Raw genomic sequence first — 23,439 nt, forward strand, 5'->3', positions numbered from 1 at the left:
AATTCCTCTCATTTTCTTGTGTGTAATTACACGAAGTGGCATGATATGAATACAAAAGGCATGCGTTTATGGATAAATGATGGAATATTAACATTTCCCCAGGGGTTGACATCAGGGCCGGCCCAGCCTATACGCAGACTATGCAGCTGCTTAGGGCCCCTGACCACTACGGGGCCCCCAATTTGGCAATTGTTTAATTTATATTCTATTTTGTTTACTACAGTTTGCTTTATTTGACTTTTGTGTACTACATTTTGCTTTATTTGACTTTTGTGAGTTTGATACTTGATTACAAGCTTAAAAAAATAAAAGTCCTTCCTTAACTTCTTTATTTCCTGTTTTAGAAAAAGGTTTGGCGCTATCTACTGTACGTTCTGACAATCATTTGGGGTGAGAAGTTTGAAGTATGCAGTGCAACAAAATCTGATTAATATACAAAATATGGACGTATGGGTTGGATTGCATGTATGGGTTTCACAGTACACTGTGACGAAATGGTGGGCCAAAAATATGGGCCCCTTTGCATTATTTTGCCTAGGGCCCCCAAATGGCCAGGGCCGGCCCTGGTTGACATACCCTTTAAGTCGTTATATATTTTTAGCTTTAAATATAACGAATAAAGATTTTCACCATGAAAATGAGATAAACTCGATGTGTTCTTGACGGATTTACAAATGATTTGTTTTTTTTAAATCAAACTAAACGTGGCTATCTTTCAGGCTTGCAAACATTCTTAAGTATGCTGTAAAAAAACAAAAACAAACAAACAAAAAACTAGCTCTCTGACGTTTACGATAAACCATGCCGTTTGAAAATTGGTTTAAATCTGAAACTTATGTACTTTATAGCTAATGGCCCCGATGTAAAATGGCCGATACATGATAACGTCTCTCCCCGTTAACTCACAGCGCCCATTAATTATCTAGCCTCATATATGTGACATCGATGGGAAACTAGCAAGAGAGACACGGGGGGAGGAGCGCATGTCCACATACCATGTGGGAAAGCCTCTGTGGCGTTTAAAGGCATACACACACCATACTTTGTCAGAACACCGGCTGTAGGAGTACTTGTCTGACTTTCTCTTTTCTTTCTGACTTCTTGCTTTGAGACAACATTTAGGAAGCGACCGCGACTGTCGGGAAATACATGGCTAAACGCAGACGGACAGAGATACAGAATTGTTTTTGTTTTCATAAGAAGAATGGCTAAAGAGTGGATCAGTGAAGAGGTAACAATTGTTTCTCTGCTTTCAACTCTAAAATCTTGTGTCAAAAAGCGTTATCAAAGCTGAACTTTGTACACGCCATAACCTCACTAATGTTGGTGTCATGCAGGAAATAGATACCTTGAGTGCTCAATTGCTAATACAAAACTATGTGTCACAAATGTCAAGAAGATAGTGTCTTCGAATCACAGCTGCTGTTTATGTTCAACTTTATGTAAACAAGAAACCGCGTAATGTTAAAGAATGTAGTAGAGGAATAGCTTGTGTATAAAAAGTGTGTTTGTTTCATCTTTTTGGTTTGCAGGACAAATAAATGCTGCTCTTCCACATTGTGGGTATCTCCCTGCGGGAACTCTGTCCTAGAGTAGACCCACAGGCATCCAAGTGAGCTAACAGAGGGTAAATCTAAAATTATATACTCATCGCCTCATATTACCAAATGCCATATTTCAAATGTACAAATTGAGATTAGACCCCTCCAAAAAACGAGAGTTTTGCAAGCACCCTTCATTTACAGAGCCAAGTTACGTTCCCTATTTAGTTCAATGTTTCTCGTAGAGTGCTCCGATTGTACTTCTGGCCCAAGTGTGGAGGATAATAAGTAAACGCATTCAAATGTGAGCACTTCAGAGTTTAAAGCCTATGTATGGTTTATCGGTGACTCTTCTTGCTTCCAGTGACAGTATGCTGCCATTTATCAGTGTGACTGATTATGAAGACCAATTTCTCAGGAAAAATACAGCTTGATCCATTGCTGCTCATTTAAGAGGATATTATGACTTCTACATTACAACCACAAATTCCAATGGCTATTGTCATTTGTGTCAGATGGGTAGGTTTTTGTACTGTTGAGTAGACAACTTGCGTCCTGTGTCTAGTGTTTGGCTGGTAGCAGTGACTGAGCATGTGACCATGTCAGACTGGAGCAGAGTTTTTATTAGATTAAACAGAATCAGTTGCGCTGTGAGAACAAACAAAAATAACATTCAGTATAAGGACGTGTCTTGACAGCTCAAACCTGTTTACTGCATTTTACTCCCACAACATGCACATATTCAGTCATGACTGTTCAGAAGTCAAAAAACAAATGACTAGAGGGAAAGACAGTCAGGTCCTTGCAATTAGTACTGGGTGTAATCCAGGTCATCATGTAGCCTAAATAACTGGTTTAAAAACTTAGTAAAAACTATAAAACTTGGAGCGAAAACATTCTCAATCATAAGTCAGCTTTATACATATATAGACAAAATTGTTAGTACCCTTTCATTACAGACAAACCACGGCAGTCTCTGAAATACTGTAAATGGAAACTATGGCTGAACAGCATTATTTTCCCAAACAAGTAGGAAAGATAATACCAGTGACATTATACTGTATTCAGTTGAAAATGTATTTTTAATGCAAGTGCTGCCATCAGTCAATTCCTCTAACTCTAAATGAGGCTTTTAAATACGTAGATCAGTACATTAGCCCCACTCCTCGGGTGAACACAGCTTCAGGTGTCTAAACTTTCAAAAGTGAAACCAACAGACTCCATGCGTTTCAGTTCTTGTACTTCTTTTTTTAAATTCAGTCTGTCATGTCTTTGTTTTATAGAGTTCATTATGCAGATTTTAAATGGACTGTGCCAGATTAGGTAAAGTCATGGTAATGCTTCCTATGCTAACAGCGGCAACTTCTAGGTGATGTCTGTAAATCTCATCGAAATCCAGACTATAAATCTATTAAAAAAGAAAAGATGATGGAGCTGATGGCTTGTATATGAAACAACTGTTCAGCTTGATAGAAAACATTTCTTAGCTGGTGTGTTTTCCTCTTTGGGTTACCCGCAGCCGATTTCATCTGATTTGTTACAAAAGGTAGGGTACGCCTTAGACAGAGCAGATAAACAACCGTAATCATTTAGACCAGTGGTTCTTAACCTTGCTAAAGGTACCGATATCCAGAAGTTTCAAATGTGGATTCATCGAACCCTTCGGAATTAGATAATAAAGCACCCCCCCCCCAAATTTAAAACCGATTTATCTAAGCTAACACGCTAAAAAATTAGCAAATTCTCGTTTAAAATTATTCTCATTTTGACAACACGCTTTATAAACAAGTCAAAATTTGAGACCATGCTGCTCATTTGTCTGTTGTCTTCCCACATAATAAGTGTGAGTCAACCTTCCACTGAGAAAACCAGTTCCTCCTCCCATCAGATTGAGGACTACCAGTTAAAAGAAATGGATTAAGCCAGTAAATTGGGAGCAAACCAGTCCAAAACAATCTAAAAAGCCACTTTGCCTAGATTTACTCAGCATACTAAAATAGGGCTCTGCATTTCTTTACCTTTGCCAAACCCCTTAGACTTACTCACCGAACCCCTGGGGTCGATCGAACCCAGGTTAAGAACCATTGATTTAGACTCAGACCTATATGATAGAAAAAACACGAACCTATTGGAGAACAAATTTTTCATATGAGATGTTCAAACGTAGATATGTATTTAATATGACAAATTTCTATCCACAGTTTAGATAATTATCATAATAGATATCATTGTCATCATATTCTGTTAAGCATTAACACTCTTGACACCCTATCTGACAGTGACCCAATAAGAATCATTATCTTTATCTTCAATCTGTGAGTTTGCCAAGGACACTTTTATATAATGTTACATGTAGTATTTATAATATATAATATTACAATGAACAGTAATGACTGTAAAACATCTTAAGGTGAGGAAGTAGTGAATTCTATTGGAAAAATGGTTGAACAATTTTCTTGCACTTGATTGGACAAAAAGAGGGCTAATTATTCATTCATTCATTCATTCGTTTTCTGTTAGTTTTTAAAATTAGTCACATAAAGTTTGTCATTCTGGCACACGTGCATATTTACTTACATATAGTTCTAAGCTCCAAACGATGTTGCACCTTTGTCATTGTGGGTGCAAGATGACTGTGCCCTTGAGTGCTGATGTCATACTATTGTTACTCATCAGAGGGCAGAGAAATTTGGGATGTGGATAAACTGATCCTTTATCTATACCACCAGGCTTGCTCGCCCCCTCCCTTTCTCTGACCTTGCAGCCTGGCTTTTTATTGCATTGCCTTACTGTGCAGTTCAGCAATTATCACAGCTATTCACACAAAAGACACACACATTGTCTATTGTGAGACACATTCTGAGCATATTTTAGCAGCCCCCCGCACACATACACAGACACACATAGTGATAGAGGAAAATCTCTTAGAACCCCCCCCCCCCCCCCCCCCCCACACACACACACACACACACACAGTCTCATACACCAATTGGAGCGAGTGCTTTGTGTACTCACACGCTGGCTGGGCAGGGAGGAGAGAGGCTGGTGGGTGGAGGTGGATGGAGACAGAAAGCGACGGTGGGACTGCGGAGTGAAGCCAGACCAGACACAGAAGAGATGCAGCTCATAAGGAAGGGACACTCAACATTGAGAGAGAGAAAAAGATTAAGCAGGATAAGAATGGGAGTTCAGAAATAGGAAGGGGAAGCCGGCCTGTCCAGCAGAGAGGAAGAGAGTGAATTGTTGTTCCAGAGGCAGGAGGGAACTGATGGGATGGCATTGATCCCAGGGAGCAGCCGCTTCTTGGGCCGGATGGCGTCTTGTTGCTGCAGACCGCTGCTCAACTCCTCCTGTTGTGGACCCCTCATCAAAATCTGCCTCTCCTCCTTCACAGGTCGGTCCAAACCCACTCGCCCCCCCCTCACTGTCATGACTAGTAGTGGAGTATAGGTCTATGTGCAACATGGGTAACACACTAAGCCAAGAAGGTAACATTGAATGGCATTGTGTGTTTTTGTGTTGTAAAGGCATGTGAGCATGCAAGTGTGACCCAAGTGGTTCTGTCAGTGCTGTTTTGTGTCGTAGGATGGAAGAGAATGGGCTCTTGTCTTCTCCAACATCATGTCATGTTGCATTGTGTGGTGAAGTTGTGTACTCTATTGTCTTTTTGTAAAAGCTTTGCGGGATACCATAGCACTGACACAGCATGTTGAAAAGGGAAACTGCAGTTGTTCCTTTACTTTATGTATGTCTGAAAGTAGTGCACTTCATGGTCAGGTGCAAGTTGCCCGTGTGCGTCTGGAGGATTCACTGACGTCAACTTGTGTGTGCTCCCAATGCCGTCATATCCCATCAAGCCCGAACCAAAGCCCCCTTACTAACATTTAGAGTTTAGTATCATCTGTAGCTTCCCCTCCTGCAGAGAAGCAACTGTGTGTATGAAAACTGAAGAATTTCAGTCCTCCAGCAATGTGTCCTGCTCTTCTTTACAGACATATCTCCTGCTGAGCTGGATGCCTTGTGGAGGGAACCGCCATATACTCTCGGGGGGACCCACGAACACTTTTCAGGAAATTACATCATGACTGAAGGTTGGGTACTTTATGTGTTGGAGCAGATCTTGGATTGATACTGTGCATTTAATTAAAACTCAAGGCTTGAAATAAGCAGAGCCGCATCACATTTTGTTATTTGTATTTTAAAGTTCATATGGGGTCCTCCCTCATTTTAGCAAGCTTTCTCCTTTTTCTCCAGGGTGCATTTTAGGACTGTAACCTAGCTTTTTAATGTTTCTTGTGGAATAATCTCCCCTTCTGAGAAAGTGGCCTTTCAGACCATTTAGTATTATACTCCATCCACTGTGTGTATTTGGGTTACATACATTTACAAGCCTCAACCAGCATTTTCATAGGGTCTTTTACTTTTTCCTTGGGTTACCATATACATTTCGGACCAAAGCAGGTTAATCTCTGGGGGCACAGAATTTGTCTCTTTCCAGCCTGGCCTTTCCAATGGTGTTTATATTTGCATCTAATTGTTTGACGAGATTAACGTGGATTGCACTCAAGGATGAACAAGGCTTTTGCAAGTACACTATTCTCTTCCTAATATCTGTTGATTTCTTAAGACTTTTGTGTAATATTATGTACATTAAAAAACATTATTTCTTAGGTATGCCTTCGATTACGTCCACGGGTTGGTCTCAATAACTTAATGTTGTCATTAAGTTTGCCAACGTGTTTTTCCGGTTTGTCACATGTCTTTCTAAATATAGTGCTTAAAATGTGATGGCAGTACATTGATAACGATAACCTTTGTGATGAACAGTGCATAATTGCAACACATTTTGAACAGCACTCTTGATGGCCCTTGAGATAACATTTGTTGCATGCATTTCATTATCAGACAGATATCCTAAAATAAATCTCGGAAAACGACGCTAAACATGGATTGGAATACATAGAGTGTATACTGTGCATTCTGAAAGTATTGAAACAGTTTTGTGTTACAATCATACCCATGCAGCAATAGAAAGTAAAATATGTCAGTGCCCATTTTGCAACAGCAATGGCTCTTTGGGGTTGGTGTCCAATTTCTGTTTTGGTTCATATTAAATTCACTTAAGAAGGTGTTTATTAAGTTGTATTTGTTCACTATTGCACAACCTTGCTTAAACAGAAGCTGTCCTTTACTGTGGGAAGCACAACGTTTTGCATTTGTTTTCGGCCTCTTCCAAATTAGATGGGTTTGTCAAGTGAAGCGCATTAGAAATTGTTCCATTCCTATGTGTTGTATGTTTAAAATGTTAGGTGCAGGTGAGGATGAGGATGGGCCCCTGGTGGAGTCAGGTGAAGGAGCGTTGGATCCAGAAAACCACTGGAAGAAGAAAGAGGCCTTTCTTAAAGGAAGTCGGGTGACACTGGGAGAGAAATGCTCCTCAGGTATTGTTTTCTGATGCTGTGCTTTAAACCAGTCACAGTGGTGGTTGAGTGTTTAGCAGCACTACTGTTCAAAGCACAGGTGTCAGACCGATTCCAGAAAGGGCTAAGTGGGTGCTGGATTTTGTTCCAACCGATACCGTGCAGAGAGTTTAACCAATGAACTTCCTACTGAAACAAGCAGCACCTGACAAAGTTTAACTGATTACACATGTAAAAGATCTGATTGGTGAAAATGTGTCCTCTTCATTGGTTGGAAAGCAAACCTGCACCCACTTGGCCCTTTCTGGAATCAGTTTGACACCTGTGGTTTAAAGGGTATAATGGGTATGTTCTTCCCCTGCCTGTGTGGGATTTGTGAACTAATTTTACTTGTATTATTTTAATTCCCCTATTTTACGTCATACAGAGTTGAGAAACCTTCACTATATTCAAACCAATTAATAGCTCTTAAGCCATGCATAGAGGACACATTTACCTATTCAGCATCTTAGCTCCATGATCACAGCCTGCAGTTTCTGGCTTTCAAATGGATTTAAATGGCCACATGGAAAGTCCAGTCAGCAGTCTAATAGCTTTGTTATTCCTCTAGGGACTATGGTTGTTCTCAATACGCATCTTACTGTAATATGAGCTACCAAAGGAAATATTTAATGAACTTTTGAAAGTTTTCCTCTTGCTTGAAGGCATTAAAAACATTTCCTTTGTAGTTAAGTATGCTTTAAAAATGTAATTATATATTTCATCTAGAAATTATGCTCTTTTTCACTGGACGCCGGCGCTCCAGTGAGGGCCCTGACCGGGCCCTACAAGAGGCTCTGCGCACTCGGCTCAGAGTAGTGGAGAGCAACAGCAAAGATGTCATCCAACTATTTAAGGTGAGTGAAGATTATAGGTACCGCACTTTCTGCAGTATAAGGCGCATCGGAATGTAAGGCGCACATTCAATGAATGGCCTAAAAACTGTTTTTATATATAGGGCGCAACGCATTATACGGCGCAGCAGTAATAGTAGTACTAATAGTTGGGATTGCATTATGCATCCATTAGATGAAACTGCGCTAAATGTAATGTAATGCCATGATTACCCAATATTGATCCATATATAAGGCGCATAGGATTATAAGACGCACTGTTGTACTTGAGAAAATTGAAGGCTTTTAGGTGTGCCTTACAGTGCGGAAAATATGGTAAGTATAATATTGTACTAGTATTTATTGTTATAAAGACATTGTGAAATGCACATCTTGAATGAGCTGTTCTAATAATACGCGTCTTTGTACTTGCAGGACCTGTCTGCCCGTCTGGTGTCTGTCCATGCAGAGAAAGACAGCTTTGTGCTTACATTTAAAACAGCAGAGGAAATTTGGAAGTTTTCGACTTATCTAGCATTAGGTAGATTTTCTTTGAGAGAAGTTTATCATATTTACTTTTAGTAGTGCTGATGTTATATTGAAATTAATTTAGCCCCGATAGCGGGTGTGATGACCGCATAAACTGCATGACACTGTCTAGGCCTGGTTTTGTATTTCCATTGTGGATATTATTAGTGTTATTAATGACCTTGTTTGAATGGCAGGTTTCGTGGCACGTTGCTTGGAGAACTTCCTGTGTGATCAAACCTTCTGGCTGGAGCCAAAACTGCTCAGTGATTTGGAGATTAAAGTAACAGTTGATGAGGATCATCTGGCCACCCTCTACCTAGAGCTTATACTTCAGGAAGGTATGAATTTTTACAATCTTAATCCTTTATAGGGCCTGGTTTAATTTATTGGCTGCCCATAATGGCGCTAGACTTTCAATCAATTTTCACTGGGCTTATTCACTGCCAGCTCCTCCAAGTGATAATTCATTTGACGTCTCGCGCTGTCAAATGTACTGAAAGGTGAGCCGTTCGCAGCCAGTCCTCCCATTTTAAATAAATTGTGCGCCCATTGTTGTCAATGACATACAGTTAGCGAAATAATAGGAAATTCAAAGAAATATATATATATATATATATATATATCAGAGTGTTATTGCGGGCCATAACCTGATTCTTTTTTTCCCCACTTGAAATTTTATTATTGTGTTTTTATTAAAATGTTAATAATTTATATTTTTATTAATAAAAAATATATGCAAATACCGTAATTTCCCGAATATAAGGTGCACCCGTGTATAACACGCACCCCAAATTTACTTGTAAAATCTAGGGAAAATTATTGTACCCGTGTATAACGCGCACCCTAATTTTAGCACCAATAAATAGAAGAACACAAGAAAACAGAGCTCGTGTACAGATACAGAAATGTCATTTTACTGACTGGTGAAACACAGCACAAGCATAGCACATTGGTAGTTCAAAACATAGTGTAAACTGACAATATTTACGGTTATAATATGATCTGATAACTTCTTCAACTTACCAGAATCCAGAAGAAAACAAAACAGATGTGACTTTTCTTTTAAAGGCTGCTGTATAACTTGCTCGTTTCATCATGATAAATAAATGTTTCCTCCATGGATTGATACGGTAAAATGAAAGTGAGAACGTAAGTCGGAAGTCCGAGAGAGCTCATCGCTGTCGACTCAACAGTAACAATAAGAACTATTGTTATTCTGGTTTGAGTTTCCCGAGGGACAGATATAGTTGACGGACACAGGAAGTCTGTGATGTGTTACGTTTGTTATGGTCCGAGTTGGGGAGCTGCAATAAACGTTGACTCAAATGAGTTCAAGAAACTAAATTCTGTGCTTTATGAAGAGTGGGGAAAAAAAGCAGAATTTTACACAGACGAAATCATTCGACCGATCAGAGTTAAGTATTATTACCGAAACAAAATTGTGACTTCACGTACCGTAATGGTCGGCAACGGATCGCCGCATACGTTTCTTCAGCACAACATGGCCGTGTCAATACAAAAAAAAAACCAATTGGTTTACATATATATATGTATATATATATTTCTGTCTCCAGCCCTGTACCCGTCTATAATGCGCACCATGATTTTACAAGTTGATTTTGGGGGGAAAAAGTGCACGTTATATTCGGGAAATTACGTTAGTTATTTAAAAAATGTGGACATGACGCTTTGGGTCACGTAGCGCACGTGTTTACCAAATTTTGATATCATGGCCTAAAACCTAAATGACCCAAAATGTGATGTCTTCATGTGTGGATGCTAGGTCTTTAAGTATGCCAGGTCTTTAAGAGGTTAAATTCAATAGTTTTTTTTGTTGTTTAAATTTACCAAAAATACTCACTTGCCCTTTAAAGGGTTAACTTCTTTTAATATGGACACATGTCACCAGTCTGCATGGAGTTGCACCGCACGACGCTATCCATCCCCCTCATAAAGGTCATGACTCGTACCTGCGTTGCATGACGCGACCAGCACGGCAGGCAGACCACTAAGCCAAAAGAACAGGCTCGCAGCCTTACCTGTTAGCCCCTCATGAAGGTATTGGGAGGGAGGTTTCTATGCAATGCGCACAATGGACCCGCGTGCACCCGTTACACACACATCCGCAAATACAGTAAATTAATGCATTTTAACACATAGGCTATATACAAATACAGATGATCAAAATTTAAAACTATATTTGATGATAAATGAAATTAAAAATTACTCATTGGAAAGTTTGCCTTAAATATAACATTTACAACGTCATCACTAGCAATTTCATCAGTGTACTACTTAGCGCTTTAGCTGGTAAATTTTAGAGGTGCACGATAATCGGTCCGATAATAGGAATTATGACGTCATCGCAATAAATCCGATAACATTATATTTTATCGGCCTATTAATAATATTTTTGGCACGTGTAGGATTGGGATGTGTGCGTTTGTTTCCACTCCTGTTTTGCCAGTATGCAAAGTTTTGTTACTGTTCTAGAGGCTCTATTTTTCCTTCACTGAGTTATAAACCTTACTATGACAATTAGCAAATGTTTGAATTTTACAGTGTTATGTTTTCAAGTTCTTGAGAGGCCTTTAGGTTATTGATAGGCTTGCTATCCTATAATTGCCAGGTTAAGAAAGTTGTTTCGTGGACCAAGACCATAAAGTCTCCTCTCCTGTTGCACCAAATGTTTTATCTGCTGACAAAGCACAATACCTGTTGAGTTTATGTTTGTTTTAGTTCAGTGATCATTGTTCAGGTGAACACATCGTCAATGATATTGACTGAGTGTGATTGACCCAAATTATATTTATGTGAAAAAATGAATATGGGCACTTTATTAGAAGTCAAAACTGTTCTTGTCTTTGTTTTGTTCATTATAATAATGTTCATATCATCATGAAAATTCTGGTTAGGTCAAAGGCAAATCAATGCTAAATCCACCACTAGTATTTTTTACAGACAGGTGAATATACATTGAAAAATTATATATATGTTATCGTATCGGTATCGGCCTTGAGGAGACGGAAATTATCGATATCGGTTTCAAAAAATGGATATCTTGCACCCTTAGAAAATTTAATTATGTTTCTTCAATAGGATTTCTTCAGATTGCCTGACACCAATTAATACAAGCAAATCTTTGCAATTTTATTCATTGAATCAAAAAATATATTTAATAAAGTAAAAGTTTTTTTTTCTTTTTTTTCTTTAAAATAAATCATTTTTAATGCTGAGTAGTCGAATTTCAACTGACCTGGCTTCCATATTTTACCTAAACAGACCACATTGTAAGATCTATTGCTGAATAAGTATTATAATAGTTTGCTTGCACAACAAAGCTTTCCTTCCTGCTGTACTGCATACTAATGCAGATATAATTACAATTTATATATTTATTTCCTTTGGCAAAACAAGACTGCCATGCTGCCAAACTGTGATGAGATTTACTTTAACCTAATGGGAGTCTGCAGAAAATACCCACCATCCATTTCTAAAGGAATGTATAGCTGTTTTGCTAATCTTAAATGTCTGTGAAAGGATTTTATTGATCAAAAGCAGTATTACAGAACTTTGTGTTTTTGAGTTACCTAAAAGCGTGCAATAATGGATAAACATTGTTACAGGATCTTTCTTTGCTAAGGCGCTGTACACAAGAAGTGAAGAGGATGACGATGATCAGCTGTCTTTCAAAAAGAATGATCTTTTAATGGTGAAGGACACTGGACAGGAGGACATGTGGGAGGGTACAATGCTCTCCACTGGACACCATGGCCTAGTGCCAGTCAGTGCCACTCAACCACTTCCTTATCCTTTCTACCAGTGAGAATTTCTTCATTCTATTTTTATTCAGCTAGTATATAATGGTATGGTGCGATTATGTGCATAAACAAGTGGCATATCTGTGTTTATATATTGTATCCTTTTAACTAGGTGGTTCCTGAGAAATTACCCAGGCTATGCAGGGTGCTTACCAACAGACAAGGAGGCGTTTGAACACCCTCTTGGTACGCAGTGGACAAAACGTGCACATGTGCATTTACACAGACAGTTATGCTATCTTTCATGCTAATTTTCTTCATATTGTTTCGTTTTATCAAACATGCCAGTGACAGGTTCATGTGTAGCGGTGGTCGACTACAATCCAACAGTTCAAGATGAGCTCCAGCTAAGCCAAGGGGATGTTGTAGAGATTCAGGGTATACTTGTTCGAGGCCTTGGTGTCTTCATAGGAAAACACTCCTCCACTGGTCTTACTGGCTTCGTCAATAAAGCACATGTCAAGCCTCTGGACACCAAGTCCCTGTAAATTGATTTAATCCTATTGCTTAGAATTTATGGGTCTGATTTTTAATCTGTGTCACTTCCATTGTGAAGCACTTTATCCTTAATAATTCCACATTAGCTGTTTTGTACATTCTTTCCTTTTAGCTTTATGTATTTAGTGTAACTGCACTCTGGAATGACACTGTTGCCTTTGTCTCTCTTGCACAGAGAAAGACATTTGGTCTTTCTGACCGAAGAGGAGCGAGCCACACTGGCCCAAATAAGTCCAGTCAGCTCTGAGCCATGTGATAGCAACCTATTGGAAAGGCTGTTTTCATCGGACATCAGCTTTGTGTACAGGCTAGGTAAAGCTCTGAAGTCAAATAATTAGATACACAATAGATCCAATTTGATGTATGTTGTTCTCAGAGGTTGCGCTAGACATTTTCGTTGTCTGTCATTTTGACTGACAAGGTCATAAAAATCCGGTCATAATCTATTTTTACCCGTCACTTAAATTTTTAAAATGATAATGATGACATATTCAATAGTATTTAGTTTTCATTCATTTTTAATTAATATTGCAACGCTTGCTTGGCGGCGAAAAATTAGACACGGAAGTCGTGGTATTTTTCTCCCTCTTTTTACTCTGCTTACCGCCAACAACACCAACAAAACAACAACTCCGCCCCCAAAGAAAAAGAGGCAACTATACAGACCCCAATCACCAACGTCACACAATGATCTTAATTGTGGTTGTCAGCCCAAAATCTTCTAAATATATATTAAATGCATCTTACCAGATATAAAATGACTACTACATAGTCTGTGGTGATCGTTTGGTGCCCAGATTTCTTGTCGAATTACAGCAGTCCATCTCGCTCTCCTCTTCGGGTCTCTCAGGATACGGTAGAACTTCAAGTCTCTCCGTCTATCTTCTCTGTTACTGCAACCAACCGCCACACACGCCTTCACCATTTTTATTATTAATGTTAACGAGCAGAAAAACACGCCGTAATAGGAGGCATGTACGTAGCGGTAATGTGTAAACACGACGAGCTGACACACAATATGGCGGCTCCAGTCAGGGGGGCGGAGTTGTGACGTCATGTGAATGGGGTCTATACACAGGCGGCAATCTAGTCCACCAATTGGATGACGCGCTGGCACACCGGGTGCACCAATAATAACCTCGCGTTGATGTGTCAATCACGGTGCCGCCGCCAGACCCCGGTGACGCTACAATATTCTGACAGAATAGCCAACGACGTCATGCGTTAAGAGAGACAATAGCTAATCAATATGCTCACTCACCACCCTGTGGTCTGGGGTGTGAATTGCAACCTGTCAAAATGACGGACGGACTTCAGTTTTTTCCGTCACCGTTTTAAAAAACCGGTCAACGACGGAAAATATTTGGTTAACGCGACCCCTGGTTGTTCTTTGCAATGAATTAGGCAGCTTGCTAACACTGAATGTTGATGTGTGTTTTCAGACAGGCTGGATGAGTCTGACTTCATGTACATCAGAAATCGGCCTAAACGTGGTAAATATTTTGCATTTGTTTCACATTTCAATGTATTAATTGAATGATTTAATACTTATTCTCACCTCTTGTATCCTTACAATAATTTCCTTTCTTAGATCACAAGATCCCTGCAAGCACACGTCAGAGTGCCATGTCAGAGAAAAGTGGGGGCACGCCGCCGTACCACTCCTCTCCCCACACGTCGCTATTGCACTCGTCTCCCCGCGTGTCACTGTATCAGTCCCACAATCCTCTGGTACAGGATGTAGAGCGCCTGTCCTTCAATTTGGATGACACATTCAAGGAACTTAGTGAATTCCAGGAAGACCTGCCGCTCTTCTTGGAGGACAGCAGTTGGGAGGGTGACGAGTCAGAAAGCAGCAACCCAACGTTGACCCTGCTAAACCATGACTACTTCAAGGTCAGCAAAGTTGGGATCCAGTCACTTCTCCGTTTAGTTAGCTTCCAGGGGGAGTCGGTTTCTGTGTTGTTACATGGAATAATGTTTATTTGTAAATGATTTATTTCTAATAAATTATTTTATCCTTAAAAGTCAATTACAAGAGATTGTTTGCATGTTTGTTTGTTTTTTCTCAAGGAGGATTTCCTGCCCCTGTACGACCTCCACTGTTCGTTTCTGTGGGTCACCTTCAGTGGGAAGAGCGAGAGTGAACTCTCAGTGCAGCTTGAGAGTGTAAGGGAGTGTGCAAAGAGGATGGGCATGCACTGGGCACATAGGCGAGCTTGCTTCCTCCTAGGAAGACTCTGTGCCAGGAAGCTGAAGCTATCCCAGGTAATCTTTTATCATTTACTGTATACTGTTACTCATGCAGTCAGAACAGCTATTAATTCAACAACTTGTTAATTACTGTGGTTTGTTGGGACATAAAACATAGTACGACAAATTATTAATATTTGCTTCCCAATAGTAAATTATGCATATGGTATTTACTTTATTATAACCTGTATGATATTCTCAACCTAACTACTGTAGCTACAAACACTGTCTGGTATGATGCATTACACTGCAGTCCGTTAAAGGGTACCTCGGACTAAAGATTGGTAGGCTCTAATAAACCACAATTGTTCTCTTTTAATAAAACATGTTATTAGAAACACATATTATTGCCATTGATTTAAAAATCTGTAACATTTAGTACATGTTTTGATCTACGGAGGGTACCATGTTTTACGCGCGCAATGCACGCTGGGGGTGATGACGCAGTTGGGCTGGACTGGGTTAGCTGTGTTAGCTAGCGAAGCTAGTATGACGACTGGCATGATCTTGTCATATTCTGGTGCTGGTCAGACTGTTTTGTTACAGTTGTAGGATGAATTCCCAATGTCGTATCTGCATCCAATTCCAGCTCATCAGCAGGGTCTTTAAACTGATCCTAGGCGGCTTGCTGAGATATTGACTTGCTGCTATTTGACAGTTTGTATTTCCCTTCATTGCTAGTTGCATCATTGCCTTGTTTTTTTTATTTGTCTGCCTCTCACCGCGGTATTCCCTCTTTTTAAGATTTTTTTTTTTATTGATCCCGACCTACTGTCATGGACCCTTTTTGTGCCTCCCTAATCGTGATTGCATGTTTTTTTTGTGTGTTCAGTAAACCCTTTTACGCAATCCCGATATTATTGTTGTCTGCTTGCTGTCTGAAGTGAGCTGCGTTTTCTAATTCCGTGGTCAAGCTAGCTGTATTTTCTTTTCAGTTACGTTTCCCTTTCAGGTTTTACCGCAGACAGACAACACATCTGGGTTGTGACTGCTTTATAAGGAAAATCATGACCCCAAAGTCACGTGGAAGTAGTCCTGTGGTCAACACGCTTTTCTGTCACATGGGAAATGCGGGTTCGTATCCCGCTGAAGACCGTCGTTTAATTGCTTTTGCTGCTCGTTTTGTGAAATATCGACAATGCTGTCCTGCTCATGACTTTTCCGCTCTGGTTCAAATTGGAAGGGCAGAACCGACGACATGTTTATGTAGCTAACTAGTGATACGGTGGAAGTACGGCAGTGCTGCCCAGTGACGTCACCGCCCAGAGTGCATTGCGTTGTCCACAACAATGGTGACCTACTAGTTAAACAATTTTTTCTAATTTTCTAAAAACTAAAACATTAAGAAGGGTTTGAAAATCAAATTATTATACTAACGTTTATCTTTTAAGAACTAAAAGTCTTTCCGTCAGTGGTTCCCTTTAAGTGCTTTAAAAAACAGTTCTGGTATTTTTATTGATACCAAATCCTCCCTTTTAACTTCAGGCTCGTGTGTACTACGAGGAAGCTCTCAGTGTTTGTGTGGACAGTTTCAATGACACTCCGCTGTTCATCGCTCTCCTCACCAACCTCACAGCCGTCTACTTGAAGCAGCGTATGTCAGACAAGCTGCCCATCACCCTGGAAAAGGCCAGCGCTATGCTCCTCTGTCTCCCGAACCATACCTACACATCCTCAGATGAAATTGAGCTTCTGAAGCTGTTATTGAGGAGATCAATGGTAACGGGGGATAAGAATCTGGAAGCTCGTGTGTGCTACCTTATCTCAAGCCTCTTCCTGCTTGTAAGGAAACCTGATGAGGCTCTTCCCTTTGTGGAGCGCCTACAGTTCCTCTCATCAACTCTCTCAGCCAATGACGGGCTTCCTATAGTACCTCTGGACCTCAACTGGCTCTTAAGCTTGCTCTATCATCGGAAATATATGCCTTACTTGGTGCTGGCTTCTCTGAGCCTTGACTCAAGACAAGATCACTCGCTCCAGGACGCCTTTCAGAGAATTGAGAGATTTATCAGGAACTCTGCTCGCCTTAACCCTTTTTGGAAAGAGGGTACCTCGCTGCTTCCCGCCCAGATTGTTGTTTACCTTCTGCAGGCACTGACTATAGCAGAGAAAGAGGGGGACTTAAAGACACAGAGAGATCTATGTTTGGGCTTGGCCTCAGTTTACCAGCAATATGGTGTACTTGATAAGGCTGTGTGCTGTGCGCAACGAGCAGTGGCGACAGGGGGCTTCATCAATGAAGAGGAAGGCTTTGAGGCCTCTGTTCTTCTTGGCTGGCTGCTGGTTTTAACAGGCCAGGCTGAAAAGGCTCTGAGTGTCCTGCAGCCACTGCTTGTATCACTTCAGGTAAACAAAAACACAATATTAATTCTCTCTCTGTTAGATTGTTCCTTGAAATGTTCTGTTTTCATGTTCAACTACTGTGCAGGGATCAGATAGCTCCACTCAAAGAGGCGTCATTCACAATCTCTTGGCCTTGTGTCTGAGGCAACAGGGCTGCATACCAGAGGCAGGCTGGCAACTCCACTTAGCCTTGACGATATCGCGGGAAAGTGGAAACCAGCGGAATCAGGCCCTGGCACTGGCCAACCTAGGCTGCCTGGCACTTGGTACAGGGGCGTCTATATTGGGAGAACATTTCTTGGTCAGGTCAGATATACTCCTTTTTTACTACAGTATTAATAATGTAATGAAGTTCTTTCATTACTTACTTACCTGACAATTAAGCAGAACTGTGTTGTAGTGTTTCACAAATGTGTTGTTTTCCAGATCCCTCCAACTTTTTCTGGAACTCAGGGAGAGCCCAACAGATGAAGAGCATGTGCAGACCTTTCTTTGGTTGGGAAGGAGCTACAAAAACAGGGGGAAGAGTCACCAAGTCAGAATCTGTTATGAAATGGGATTTCTGATTGCCCTGCATGCCCGAAACCTGCCCAGTAAGTGAATAAACAAACTATACGAACATTAATATCACTTTTTTTGTACTTTGTGTACCATCTGGTGGAAATAATTTGTAACAGCATTTCTTTCTCCCCTTCTGTATACCAGTTAATGTGGTTCATCAATCTATGTGCTGTATTCACTGTATAGGTCAGTTAGTGGTGGCCAAGGTGCTGAGTCGGTTGTATTCCGACATGCTGCTTTACGGTCAAAGCATCGTATATTATGAACACTGTGTGTTAGTAGCCAGGGAGTTAAAGGACAAGAGACTTGAAGGAGAGTACCTTGAGATTCTAAGCAGCCTTTACCTCTCCCTAAATACTGAAAAGTGAGTTCAATTCTTGTTCCAATTTTCACATCATTTCTTTTATAATAAGACCAAAACAGTTATGAAATGTGTACTCCAGATCATCTCGTAAATCTCTGGATTACACCAAGCAAAGCCTGAGGATTTCTATTGATTTGGGCAAGAGGGAAGAAGAGTCTGAGACCTGGTTGCAGGTGGGGAGGATCTATTATCTTATCCAGGAGGATGAGCTGGCGGACATGTACCTGCAGGTGAGAAGGGTTAATTGCCATATATAGAGTGATTGATTTTATGATGTCCTCAATAGTGGTTGTGTGTGCGTGTACGCAGGTGGCACAGCGTTTAGAAAAGATTGAGATTCCCTTTCGATTTATAAAAGTACTGCATTACCATTATAACATTGCTCTGCAAACATCTCGTTCAGCTAGCAAATTTGTCGTTTAACCCTTTCAGGGACAGTGCTCACGACAGTGGACAGCTCTTTCTGATATTTATTATTACATTTATAACACTTGAAAAAAGAATCCTGATTTAAGTTATTGTTATTGGTGCGTAAAAGGGTTTAAAAAAAAAACTTTTCATAAAAACATTTTATAGCGTCAACTTGCAGGTTTATGCATAAAAACCAACTGATTTTCGCATATGTTTAGATGGGGTTTGCTCATTGGCCAAGAGAGATCCTATTACTGTCAAAGGTGTAGATTTGGTCTCAATATTGGTAGGGACGATATAACAGCATAACCCACATGTACACTTTTTGGTGGGGACGGGACATAAATAAACCAAACAGATTGGGTGAACAGGGGTCTGAGATACATTTCTCATGAATATGAATCTAATTAATTGATAGGTGAAAAGATCAATCAAAAATAAATCTGTATTGACTTATACTAAGTTTTACACTGCAAATTTATAACGTCTTAATCGGATTTTTTTTCTTAAATCTAGTTGAATAATTTTCTCCATCTTGTTGCGAGTGTTAAAGACTGTTTAACAGGTTAATATGTCAGATTATTCCATTTAAATTAAGTTAATATTACTATTTGTTCATATTAAGCCCATACATCTAAAATTTGGTCATTTTTCACCTAAATCCGGAAAAAAAAAATTCAAATAATGCTTAGAAAAATACCTATTCTTGAATTAAGAAAATTTCTGACAAACGTTTTTTTTTTTTTTTTTTTTTTTTTTTTTTGAGTTATACTAATTTTTGCTTAAAATAAATCTGTTAAGCTTATTTTTAGCTAGCTATTTTTTTTATTTCAAGGAATCTGAGTATAATTTACTTGAAGCACTGGCAGATCATTTCACTTATTTCTAGTAGATTTAGACTGAAAACAAGGGAATTTAACTAGTTTTAACGAGGTGTGTTTTTGCAGTTCATACTGTATGTGTTGTTCAGGTGATACACCTTTCGAATCAAACCTTTGTTTTGAAAAACTTCTAAATAAACATTTTGAAAACTTTCAGAGTAAATGTCTGGATTTTATTAGCAAATTTAAAGTGCAATATTGGAACATAACGTAAATTATATTAACATATACAATAAATACAAACCTGGTAATAATCGCTTTCAACTCTCCAGGAATGCAAAAAATAAACATTTGTCTTAAGAACACTAAACATTGTCTGTCTAAATAAATAAATAAAATATAACTGAAAAGACTTTTTAGCGTATAAAAAAATTAATGAATAAAATTGGAGCCTCCCTTCAGGTGAAACGCTACTGCTTTTGTCCACATGCACAGCCAAACTTAACAAAAAAAATGAAAGCTTCTTGGGGCTGCTTTAAGAACACATAAATAAGATAAAAATGAAAATTGGAGAGAAGTGGGTTAACCTCGGTTCACTAAATTTCTCACAGTTTAATTGACGCTAACAATAGAAAATACAGGAGGATATTTCTTTCAAAGCAACATCCTACTCGAGCTCGGGAAATTCACACAGATTAATGTTATGCTAACTCTGATGCAGGTCGGACTTTCAGTAGCAAAATTGGGAGTGTGTTCCCCACCTCCACAACATTGACATATTTTTACATTATTTGCACTGGCTGCTGCTTGCGGAAAAAAAACTTCTAAATATTCCTCGTCTTCGGAGGAGGCGGCCTGTTGTATTTGTGTCGGGCCTGTGATTGCGTGTGATGGGTCAAGTCATCAGCCAACCAAACATTGGTTTGGGGAAGAAAAAAAATGGACTGCCACATTCAGCAAGAGAAAAGGGGTCAATGTAAGTGAACATAAAAAGTAATTCATATAACAATGGTAGGGTCATTTCTATCCTTACAACATATGGGAAGACAATCTAAATGACTTATATAAATGAATTCATTATATAATGCAAGTAAGGTTGCTTAAAAGTTGGTGGGGACAATTTGAGCATCCTGAAAAGTTGGTAGTGTTATGTCCCTACCGTCCCTATGTAAACCTACGCCCTTGCTATTACATCATGGTAAGGATCTGGATGAAGGTGCATAATTACTTTTTCAGTGTCATTGTTGATAATGAAGTCCAATTATGTGGCTCTTTTCATCCTTCTGCTGTGAATTTAAAATACTTTGTCACTAGTAGACGTCAAATCCATTTGAATATGTGAGGGCTGACAGCAAGTAAATACATTTCCACGAATATGTAAGGTTTTATTCTTTGAGAGGCCTTTAAGAGGGATTTGCCATGAAAAAGTAACCTTACATTCTGTTATATTCTCCGCTTGCACCCGATAGGCGCCTACAATTAACATATTTTTTTTAAAGAACCCATGCTGTTGCGTACAGTCCAGATCAGGGTACGTCATATGTTTTTAATGATGCAAGTCAGTATTATAAACTTGAGATTTGATTAACAGGCAGCAGTCAAGACTGCTTTAAGAATGAACGACCCTCATTTTTCGATGAGTATATATGAAGAAGCTGGAGATGTCTACTTTAAAGGACACAGGAACAGGATGGCCTCAGTCCCTTTCTACAGGGTGAATATAAATTACTATTATTTTGGAAACTCAGATGTGTCTAACATCAGATAGAACTCATTTGTTTTTGTAACAGGATGGCAGTTTACCATTTTCCCGAAGTGTCAAGGACATCCATTCAGAGTTCCGCTTGTTAAGTAAACTAACTGAGCTGTTAATGGACCAAGGAGAGCAGGAAGAGGCTCTGCAATATGCTACGCTAGCTGTTGAAATAGCTAAAAAAACGGGTATGAGCAACCCCGTTGAACTTTACTCTGAAATTTTAGAGCTTCACTGCAGCAGCACTATTGTTCTTGCAGATGTACATGTGAACCAGAGGACAGCTTACCACCGACTGGCGACAATATACTACGGCCTCCAACAGTATGAGATGGCCGAGAACTTTTATCTGAAGTCGTTGTCTCTCTGTCCGCCTGTCATGCAGCACCCAATGGAAGCTCGGTACTACACTCAGGTCTACTGTAGGCTGGGTAATCTCACATTGCACCAATTCAAGGTAAACCAGTGTGACACTGTACAACGCTTCGTATTATTTTCCAATTCCCTGATAAACTTAACAAGACTTTCAAGGAATTTTGGCTTTTGGATTCAATTAAATAAACCAGACTTTTCTTTTCTTCTAATGCCATGCACTTTCTTTCCAGGATTATTATGATGCATTGGGTTATTTCCACCTCGCTCTGGCAGCTGCCTTGGAAGATCAAACAAACCCAGAGGCTCTGTTCGTAGTGTACATGAAGTTGGCGGAGATCCACAGCAACCATGTGCCTGACGATCAACTATGCAAGCTGTACGGGGACAGAGCCCGCAGCCTGAAGAAAGTTCTCTCAGGAGCAGAGAAATCAGCTGTGAACGAGGACATTGGAAAGGATACAAGCGAACATGATGAATGTGATCCATTTCGAAGAACTTGTAGGACGCATGTAGATACCCACAGAGACACTGAAATTCAGAATGACGTTGGCAAAAGGAGAAGGGATGAAGACAGTCCTCCAATCACAAACAATCAGTTTGTTGACCTCCCTGAATTTATCGCTAGTCAGTCTTACACTGAAAGCATTCTGACTGAGTCATTTGACACAGCCAGGGAGCACATGTCGGATTCCTGCAGTTCCACGGACACTGTGCAAACTTCGCCGAAACGGATAAATGGGAATGATATGAACTCCAGTGACATCTGTCCCCATCCTGAGAAGGAAACTGTCATAGTTCCACATCTTGATCAAGAAGAACCCACTCACTTAGACAGCAGTGGAGATCATCCGACATCCTGAGTGCATTCACATGAGCTTTCGCACTCAAAAAACCCAAGGCACTTTTTTTCTTCATTTCCTTTGTCTGGTCACATGTTTTTGAGCCAGTAAATAGAATACATTGTTCCAACAAAATGGCACTTATCATATGCAATGAGAGGAGGGTTGTAATTCACTTTAAATTGTAATGTGCCTTTTTATGGTGTTGGCGTACAAAGATTGTCGTTGTCATAATGGTTTCATATGTCTTTTATACTTCTGCAATGAATTTCTAAAATTATGGCAAAAGGACTGTGAGAATGCATTTCAAAAGATGACATCAATAAATTATTTTTTGTGTAATGTCAGTGGGAACACTAGCATTTTGTATTTTTGTCCACTTACTTTGTAATGTTGCTAGGTTGGAGAAAATATTTTTTTTGTTCAGATTTATATGTTTTTCCATTACACAAGGTTGTGGCAGCACAGTGACCTTGTGAGAAATTATGGGGAATGTGCCCATTTCTTTGTCATGAACCAGCAGAGGAGTATCAACAATCAATTTCAAAAAGTGTCAAGACTCCCCACTATGCTTAAACTTGATCATGTAATTCTCCAGTTTATCCAGATGGGAGCAGTCAAAGTCAAAAGATGATTATGTCTAGTGCCTCACAAACCGTATGTCATTTGCAACAGGTTCAAGATAAGGCCAAAGTACTTTGTACATGGTATTCATTGCATGTGCAACACATTATAATTAAATGTGACATCTATGTAAATATCGGCAGGTAGGAAGTAAATCAGTCACATATTGTGGAGTGTAAAGTTTTGAGGAGAATTGCATGATAAAAATATAGTAGTTCTAACTATGAAAATCAATGGGTCAGTAATAGAGAAGGATTGCGGGTTGTAATTTAACAGGCAGCTGAAGTGTTTGCATACACGATCTGCATACTGAGCAGCCTTGCTGTGTTCTTTCTCCACCCACAGGCATGGCAATTCTAAACCTCTATTGAACTCTGCCAAAACAAGCATAGAAGTTGTTCTTTTTCTAAAA

The 23,439-nt window shown here is 39.6% G+C and overlaps 1 protein-coding gene across 4 annotated transcripts; it reads left to right on the forward strand.

Moving 5' to 3' along the window:
* The first annotated feature begins 864 nt into the window (after positions 1-864).
* sh3tc2 (SH3 domain and tetratricopeptide repeats 2) lies at positions 865-23,231 on the forward strand. Of its 4 annotated transcripts, none has more exons than XM_057851098.1 (23): positions 865-1,231; positions 1,533-1,612; positions 5,534-5,632; positions 6,851-6,982; positions 7,730-7,857; positions 8,269-8,374; positions 8,559-8,702; positions 11,991-12,186; positions 12,298-12,371; positions 12,474-12,669; positions 12,859-12,995; positions 14,126-14,176; positions 14,275-14,579; positions 14,757-14,951; positions 16,422-17,282; positions 17,365-17,585; positions 17,706-17,872; positions 18,027-18,204; positions 18,284-18,434; positions 21,028-21,150; positions 21,227-21,377; positions 21,450-21,646; positions 21,795-23,224. In XM_057851098.1, exons 3-23 carry the CDS (start codon positions 5,623-5,625, stop codon positions 22,422-22,424), a joined length of 4,353 nt encoding a protein of 1,450 aa, XP_057707081.1. In that variant the 5' UTR covers positions 865-1,231; positions 1,533-1,612; positions 5,534-5,622; the 3' UTR covers positions 22,425-23,224. The 4 variants fall into 4 exon arrangements, with proteins under 4 accessions (XP_057707081.1, XP_057707079.1, XP_057707078.1 ...); XM_057851096.1 differs by having other exon boundaries at positions 1,533-1,627; positions 21,795-23,223; XM_057851095.1 differs by lacking the exons at positions 865-1,231; positions 1,533-1,612 and adding an exon at positions 4,619-4,935 and having other exon boundaries at positions 21,795-23,231.
* The last annotated feature ends 208 nt before the right edge of the window (positions 23,232-23,439 follow it).

This window comes from Corythoichthys intestinalis, chromosome 11, assembly GCF_030265065.1.
Source record: "Corythoichthys intestinalis isolate RoL2023-P3 chromosome 11, ASM3026506v1, whole genome shotgun sequence".
NCBI lineage: Eukaryota > Metazoa > Chordata > Actinopteri > Syngnathiformes > Syngnathidae > Corythoichthys > Corythoichthys intestinalis.

Coding starts and splice junctions, on each gene's coding strand:
- sh3tc2 (XM_057851095.1), top strand. CDS start 4,815: ATGGCATTGATCCCAGGGAGCAGCCGCTTCTTGGGCCGGATGGCGTCT. Junction 12,372..12,473: donor GGCGTTTGAACACCCTCTTG/GTACGCAGTGGA, acceptor CAAACATGCCAG/TGACAGGTTCATGTGTAGCG. Junction 21,647..21,794: donor TCACATTGCACCAATTCAAG/GTAAACCAGTGT, acceptor CTTTCTTTCCAG/GATTATTATGATGCATTGGG.